This window comes from Saccoglossus kowalevskii, chromosome 8 (genome assembly GCF_978046115.1).
Source record: "Saccoglossus kowalevskii chromosome 8, keSacKowa6.1, whole genome shotgun sequence".
NCBI lineage: Eukaryota > Metazoa > Hemichordata > Enteropneusta > Harrimaniidae > Saccoglossus > Saccoglossus kowalevskii.
This window is the reverse complement of record NC_140648.1, coordinates 25,773,274-25,782,087: the sequence shown is the minus strand read 5'-3', so window position 1 is coordinate 25,782,087 and position 8,814 is coordinate 25,773,274. Positions and strand designations below refer to the sequence as shown.

Genomic DNA, 8,814 nt, shown 5'->3' with positions numbered 1-8,814 from the left:
CAAACTCTACCGGATGGCTCCGAGAATATATATCTAACAACCACCTCTAAAATCTCCCTTATTAATAAACCCCCATGTGTGGGCGTGGCATGCCCGTCACTCGGCCCGTGTAACCGTTACACAATGGTAATAAGTTCAAGCCCAAACTTGCTAAGTCATCTCCCATTGTGCAAAAGCGCGGGCCGAGTGCAAACATGACAGCACTGTGAAATATTTTATTTTCATTTGGAATTAATTTACGCTATTCTCGCAGAAGAAATGATTAAGTGAGAAATAAAATCCAGCGATTATATCTTTTTCTTATATTTTACATTCAACTTGTCAAAAATCAGTGAAAATAAATACCTTACAAAACACCCAAAAAGTGTTTTCATCGAAAATTAATTCCAGCTAAAATAAAGTATTTTATACAGTATTCAATAGTTTCGGTTTCATGAATATTCACGTGGCAGGTAGATTAGTAAAAGTGTGGCGTAATATGGCCAAACTTGACATATCTATGAATACAAGTATATCACGGTTGAATAAATAATTGGCAAATAGGAATTACCCTATTTGTATGGCCCTGTGGTAAATGGGGTGCATTGTAACCGTAGATGGCAAGCTAGTTTGAACTGTGCACCATATGCTGAATCTGACACGTCCGTGCTAGTTGGTAAACACGTAACGACATGACATCACGTTGTGCTGGCCTATAAAAGTCGAGGAAAGACAGCAGAACAAATTATTCACTGTACGTTGGTGGAAAAGTCATTATTACGACCACCGACAGACAGACGTTAAACCATGGAAGCAGTCGCCAGACACGATTTCACTGCTACGGCGGAAGATGAGATGAGCTTCACAAAAGGTTCAATTCTAAAGGTGAGATAGGTATTCTCTCAGTGTTACCATAGTAGTTTTACTCCTTCCATATATATTGAGTAGTATATAGTTATGTCAGTAGTGTTTTTACACAACTCTGTTCTTTACTCATAGTCTGTATATCAAAACAGTAACGAATTTAGGGCGTCATTAAGCTATTGTATTATTTTGTTTTGCCCGTGGAATTTATGTTTTGTCTCTACCATACAGTACTCCAAATAGTACTTGTTGAGTAAAGTTTTTTTTTTTGGGGGGGGGGGGTTCTCACACTTGGTTCACTAAATTACATAAACCGTCAAATGTTTTAAAAAACAACATTACAAAGTTGAACTCTTGGAAAGCCGTCATTATTATTAGGTAATGATTTCCCACTGTGTGAAAGACCGATATTCTTATAATGTCTAATACGTGAATATTATCGTTTTTTTTTAACTGAGTGGTACTGATTCGCTAAATTAAAATCAATATAGCCCATCATCTTCACGAAACACAATTGCAATGTTGGCCGTATTAATTTTCATTATGGATATGGTATAATTACTGGAATAGCCTACACTTTCGTGAAAATTAAAACCCACCGACAGGGTGATGTATGCAATTGTTTTGGAGAATAAACCTCATTTTGTTGTAGCAAAATTACAGCTTTTTTTTGCAGTTATTTGGAAAACATTGAATATTCTCGTATTAAATTAAGCTTTAAACATTAAGTGTTTCCATTGAATCAAGAATACATTGTTCATAGTGATGACAACTGACTAAATCATCTATTTTGTTCACCGATGAGAATGTATTCTATTCTTTCCAAAATAATATATTGTATTCACTGATAAGAATGCACTGTTTCAATTGACTAAATAATGCATCTGTCAAAATAATGTGTTTTTATTACGGCTAACAAAAGTATTGTTTCTGATGAATAAAATTATAGTTAAGACTATATTTAGCTGTTATATGTTATGTAATGACATAAACGTATGAATATTAATTTATTAATTAATATCTGTTATGTAATTCAATAAACCTTGAATTAAATTAACAAAATCTAACCATAGCTATATGACGTGTCATAACCACACTGACATGTTTCGGGAGAATTTTTAAATATGTAATGATAAATAGGAGAATACATTAATTGTCAAATATTGTAGTGGACGATTTTAATATTGAGATCCATCCAAAGCGAAAATACAATGATAATTGTCCCCCCCCCCCACAAACAGTTCCCCTATTCTCTGTCACCATGGCATCCACTGTTCAACTGCCATGTGAACTAATTGCTGCTTATTTTTATCCAACTTTATGTTACGTAAACCATTTTTCATTAGTTTTGAATATATATTCTATTTTTGTATCATATTTTCAAAACATGTATATACTGGGTAAGTTATTATATGTTGGCTTATTGTGTGGTATTTCAATTTTCATGAGGTTTCGTGTGTTTTCCAGCATTTAATTCATTCAAAACTGCAAACTTAGACTCTATGCCAAGTTTTTGTTGTTTCAATAAAAGTGTTTAGATACAAAAAATGGTTAGAAAAACGGTTTTCGAGTTTGTTTAGCTTTCGTTTTTCACGGATTATGTTTTTTTTAACCTGTTTACACTTTTATGTTACTTTATTTTGAACAGAGTTAAAAGTAAAGTTATGTATGGTGATATTTTATTGCAGCTTTAAATTTTTACCGAAATCCAACCATCACCGTGCCGTGATTTGATCACTTTGTCAACATAGCTTACATTATGCGAAACACTTTCTAATGACCAATTTAAAACAACATTATTAAAGCGCGGTAGTCACCGCGCTGCGCATGTTTGACATTTGTGTTCATAAACATTGATTTTCCCACAATCCAATGCGCTCTTCAAATGGAAATCACAAGTATGAGGTTTGACCTGGGCGCGACTTGCACTGATTACCACCGGTGACTCCTTCGGAACCTTCCAATCATATGAAAATTACCTAATTAAAGATTGGAAACGTGTCAGTTCGTACTCGTTGATCTGCGCAACAGTCAAAGTCGCCATCTTTGTTTATATGAGACCCATATATCTCGCACATGCGCAGCGCGACGACTACCGCGCTTTAATATAATAGTAAGTTTATTACAAACATTGTGTATGTTGAGTGATTGATTGATTGTTAGACATATGAAGACAATCGATATCCTTTTCAAAACTGCATATGTACTACAGCCCAGAGTATGGTAATACAAGATTATAGACCAGAACTAGTGCACTTTTAATATCGTGGGCAAGTCTGTATGACGTAATCTCTAATATAATTACTAATGACAATCGATTAATGAACATAAACTGCAGATTTGTTCCTTACTTGATTAAACACAAACTGTGCACAATTTAGAACTTTTCTTTGCAGCTCTTTGTCCTGTCGAGATACAGCCATTTTCTTATTCCATTTACCGTGTTATGCATGGTTCTTTTGTTTTCAGATGTTGCCTAATTCTATAATTACAAATTTTGGTTGCACGCATCGATATTTTCACGTTTGACTCAATTGCATGTTATAACAATACGATTTACATTGTTTGTCAGACAGTGTTTCAATTTGTGTCCTATATGTGTTTTGTGTAGGTGCTAAATACAGACGCTTCACAGTGGTATAATGCTGAGCTGGACGGACGAGAAGGTTTGATTCCGAAAAATTATATCGAAATGAAACCCCACGAGTAAGTTATCTGTATTTTCCTTCCAGTGGATTATCATTCTACTTCACATCGTTCTGTTTATGGGCCATAGTTGATATTTAACTCAATCAGTTATATCTATTTCATTTAAGCCCCCTTAACCGATTGGAATATCTCCTCATGCTTTTTTCATCATAGTTATCGGATACTTTATCTAAATCTAACCGCATCTGATTGGGCTAAATCAAGGTCGTTTATCTGGCACTAAAAAGATTCTACTCGAAGCTTAGTAAATTGGCTTATAAATATAACTGAATAAAGATTGTACAACTGTAAACATTGGTAATAGGGTCTGTAAGTCGTATCATCTAGCACTCTTTATTCGAATAACATTATACCATGTGATTTATATTACCGAAAATTACCACACTCGCTTCACTGTTCAGGGGCGGATACAGGATTGTTTTATGGAGGGGGGGGGGCAAACTTTAAAATCGCCAGACCAAGTTAATGATTTTTTTATATTATACAAAAACAAATTGAATACATTTTTCAACGGGGCGTCCGGACCCCAAGAACCCCCTAGATCCGCCACTGCTTTCACTGTGATCAGCTATTTGATATTACCCGAATTTCTTGTCCTGTGTTAACAACACACGTGTTTTGAGCTACAGCGCCATCAGTCGGTTTCCGTACGAGAATGGGGGTTCGCTGGATTCCCGGTATCCTGGGGTTTTGATGAGCTATCGAATTTTTAAGCGTCGAAATCACGCCCGAAATATGCCTACTTATATTCCTGTAACAATGAGTACAGAGAGTTCTACATAGGCAAAACCTCGTCTCCACTATATGAAACATTTTAATATAGGAAATTGGTATAATCCTACCTGACTGGCGAAATTACAATGCCATATTGCCTATATGTACACTCATTACTGGCACAAATATGATTAATGCACATTATTATGGTCTTATACTGGTTTAGTGATCCTGTTTTTCCATTCTTCCCTTCTAGCACCAATGTATCTGCAACTTGTCATGCTAACGAATGTTATTTCTGGTCCAGACCACGTCATTCTATAATGATAGATACTTCTGTGCGATTTACATGAATACCTTCCCACTGCCTGAAAAATGTTTTCCCAAACCACGCTTTAAACAATACATATGTACAATGCCATTGTCTTGAAAATTAACATTCAGGCATGTGTTGGGATAGACTCACCTACTAAATCAATATTCAAAACTAAATGCTGAGATGTTCTGTTATTACATACAATTATTAAATGATTCCTCAAAAGATACGCTTTTAAACCTGTCATGTAAAACTAATCTAAACTTTGTAACTTAGTAACAACTAGGTTATCATGTTCTAGACTAGTAAACAGGTAATGGATGAATTATATATGATCTATGTGTGCAATTGTTGTAAATTTTAGTAACTTACAAAAAAAGTGTACAAAATGTCCAGAAGATATAATATCATATATCAAGCAACGAATTAGAAAAAAAAAAGCTTTGTAAATTTGGCAGAAATTCGGAATTTTGAACTTGCAAAATTATGGCTGCAAGAAATACTACTGAAATACAAACTCAAGAAGTCCTATCTAACTTTTATGAATGTTTTGAAGGAAATAAATGCAGCTTTCACCATTTTTCTATCATTTTTGATATCTTCGTGATATCTGCTGCCTTTTTACACACATCGATCGTAATTCCAGTCATGTGCAAACATTCAATCCATCCATCAATTACGTCATATTTGTTCCCAACTCTTCTATTTAATTAGTCATGGTTGATTTGATATGTTAAGTTTACCAGTTATGGTTCAATCTCAAATGATCACTTGGCAATGTCGTTGTATTGTTTGATTGTCGACGTTTCATCATTTTCACTGTTTTCCATTAAACCAATTTTTCTCTCTATCGTTTATCACTAGAACAGCCTTGCTCTAGTTGACAATTTATTACTCGCCCGCACACATATTTATCCTTCAGTGAAACAAATCGACAAATTTAGTTACGAGTATAAAACCACCATACCTCTATTTATTTACAGATGGTTTCATGGTAAAATTAGCAGAGAAAAAGCAGAAGAACTACTACAACTACAATCATATGATGGTGCTTTTTTAATTCGAGAAAGTGAGAGTACACCAGGGGACTTTTCACTGTCTGTTAAGTAGGTATATTTGCATTATTTGCGATTTTGCTTCACTGAGAAGTGAGAGAACAGAGTTTATCATTATGAATTACAGGTTCATGTATCCAGGCTATGTGACCACTAATCTCTTATAACATCTTCGCACACATATTTTATTATTATCACATCAATTAATCATTACAGTTGCAACGTTTAGTAATTAGTTGTTCATGGAATCAACATTTCTTTTGAATACACATTTTCAAATCCTCAATTTTACAGTTTTGAAGCATATACATACATTCACAAAATTATTATGGATTTGTGTATATCATTTCCAATGCATACATTTTGTGAAACACTTGCCACTATATTAATTTATTATTGGGAATTATTGAGACTTCATTCTCCTCATTATACACGCCGGACACGTAATAGCCATTCTTATAAACATATTAAATCCACACACATTTAAAGCTTGTTATATTATGTAACTAAGATATAAACATAGCTGTATAAATATGGTTTAATACAAAGAATATGGTGTGAGGTTAATTAAAATAAGTGGAAATAAGTTTCAAGTATGTAAGCAGGAATGAGTGAGGTTGTTGCCGTATTTAAAACATAGTTGAACTCTGTTGACCTTGCCGCCCTTTGTTATATAATATTATTCCCTTTATCATAGTTTGTTTCAATATGAATATGCATTGTCATAATTAATTTTGAATACAAACAAGTTTTGGGGTTGAAACAACAGTGGGAAAGCAGTCTAAGTATTTTGTACAGGTTTCTGTCAAAAATTAATGATTCACTGAGACAAATATGAACTCCCTTATTATATTCATTATGTGACTACTGTGTTATTATAATTTGTAAATAAAAAAACGCCCTCTATAAATAGCTATCATGTTGTAAGCTCTGCTTTGTATGCAAATCAACTTAAATAGTTAGTTGGTGTCCAGTGGAGAGAGAAGTCAACAGTACTGTTGCTTCTTGGGAATCTAAATCTTCAAACACTGTAATCTTTGTTTTTGAAGTGCGTTTTTAAATTAGTATTATATAAGTTCTATCATTCTGGTCTAATAGCTGAAACAAATTCCTGTGGATTTTGATATTCATTTGTCCAATGAACTGTTTATCAAATACAGAATACATATTTTGAAGTACAATTTCCTTTAAAAAAATGTGGATGCAACGTTTTTCTTTTTATGTATATTTTAAGTATTGTTTTTGATTTGATAACATTGGACTAAACAGATTTACTATTAGCTTCTGATCTTGATCAAAGTTTGGCACCCAATTCATAGGAGTGATTATATTGATTTTCTGACATCTTTTTTCTGTAAAGATTTTATTGGTAGGTTTACAAATATGTATTAGACTGTGCAAAAACTCTCTCCATGAGTTGGTTTTGAAACCCAGTCTAGTATTCCCATGGGATTTTGGAGATATTATTACAAGATAAATGATTTTCTTCATTGACCACATACAACAATGCATATTGCCACTGAGATCAGTGACCCTTGAATGTGTATCACCAGTGATCAGTCAAGTAGAAACAGTCAAAATATTTTATCAGATTTTCTCGTTCATACTAAGGGGAGACTTTATACTGAAGAATAAGGTGGTCAAGTTTGATAAAGTTTGGAATAGAATTAGTAAAGTTATTGTACACCAATAACACTTATTAACGACGACAACGACAACGACGGACAGAAATGTTTCCCTTGATATACCTTTCCCTTCCATCTTTGATGATACGGGCAAAGTAAAAAGGGGAAATAATCGATGACACTAGAAAAAGCAGCCTAACAAATGAGTTATTTCTATGAACTTACGTGTCTTGTGATCATTGCAATCAGTTCTATACACTTATCTAATATATCCTAACATCTTTTAATAAAACGGTTTATAGATTTAAAGATGGAGTACAGAATTTTAAGATACTTCGTGACGGTGCTGGCAAATACTTCCTTTGGGTGGTGAAGTTCAACTCGCTCAATCAATTAGTGGATTATCACAGAACTTCGTCGGTCAGTAGAAGCGAGCAAATCTTTCTTAAAGATAAGCAGGTAATCATATCAATGTTTTTTGTACATTTCCGTGGGAATGTTTTGGTCAACAAGTTTTCAAAATTGTTCTCGAAAATTGTTATTTGATGGAAGTTAGCAAGCAGTTGTAGATTTCAGTGATTTAGAAACCAATGAACTGCAGATAATGCAAACATACTTAAAACTAAAAATAATTCGCCTTGAGAGCAGAAATTTTCAGTTTCCTGTAAAGTCATTGTGAAAGAACAGTGATCTAAATAACAATTGTGTATTTGCATTCCAGAATTATTATGTCCATTTCATTTCATTAACATGCTACAATTGTCATTTACGCAGGAACAAAATACGGTGCAAGCATTGTTTGACTTCAACCCCCAGGAAGAAGGAGAGTTGAAATTCCGTCGAGGAGATATTATCACTGTACTTGATAAGCCAGATTCGAATTGGTGGAGAGGAGAGATTAACGGTGTAACAGGAACATTTCCAAGTAATTATGTCAAATAGGGTAGCAATAACAATAATCAAGCAATATTAATATGTCTTTAATCAGCTTGAATTGAATTGCCGTCCATTGAAATAACTTTCTCCAATTTGGGGACAAATACAGCGGAACTATTAGTAACCAAACAAAGCAAATATGTATCTCTCATATGTTTAAATAAACTGTAGTATTATAACATACAAATTGTGGATATTTAGAATAATATATTTCGAGTTGACTACTGTGTTTGTTTATTGACATTAAGTTTGCTGTCTGGTTTAAAATCAGTAGAAATGTTTAGCAAAATGTATAATTATTAAGCATATTGTTTGCTAAAATAGATTTTTTCGAAGAATCATATTTATGCACATTAATGAGATCACATGCTATACAGAAAGAGTACTTTCCTAGTAAACGACATTGTTGAGAACAAGAAACTAGTTAATTGGTACTGTTTTGAAGGAGTACTTTCCTAGTATACGGACATTGTTGAGAACAATGGAACTAGTAAATGGGTACTGTTTTGAACACAGCAATAATACTTTCCTAGTTAACGGACATTGTTGAGGACAATGAAACTAGTAAATGGGTACTGTTTTGAACACAGAAATAATACTTTCCTAGTTAACGGAC

The 8,814-nt window shown here is 33.6% G+C and overlaps 1 protein-coding gene across 1 annotated transcript; it reads left to right on the top strand.

Moving 5' to 3' along the window:
* The first annotated feature begins 688 nt into the window (after nt 1-688).
* LOC100370255 (growth factor receptor-bound protein 2-like) lies at nt 689-8,385 on the top strand. Its single transcript, XM_002734568.4, has 5 exons — nt 689-864; nt 3,455-3,549; nt 5,566-5,688; nt 7,565-7,721; nt 8,037-8,385. The coding sequence occupies exons 1-5, from the start codon at nt 787-789 to the stop codon at nt 8,202-8,204; spliced, it is 621 nt and encodes a 206-aa protein (XP_002734614.1). The 5' UTR covers nt 689-786; the 3' UTR covers nt 8,205-8,385.
* The last annotated feature ends 429 nt before the right edge of the window (nt 8,386-8,814 follow it).

Bases quoted from the DNA above. Each gene is read 5' to 3' on its own strand.
- LOC100370255 (XM_002734568.4), top strand. From the start codon at position 787: ATGGAAGCAGTCGCCAGACACGATTTCACTGCTACGGCGGAAGATGAG. The intron at 3,550-5,565 runs GTAAGTTATCTG...ATTTATTTACAG, and splicing joins ATCGAAATGAAACCCCACGA to ATGGTTTCATGGTAAAATTA. The intron at 5,689-7,564 runs GTAGGTATATTT...AACGGTTTATAG, and splicing joins GACTTTTCACTGTCTGTTAA to ATTTAAAGATGGAGTACAGA.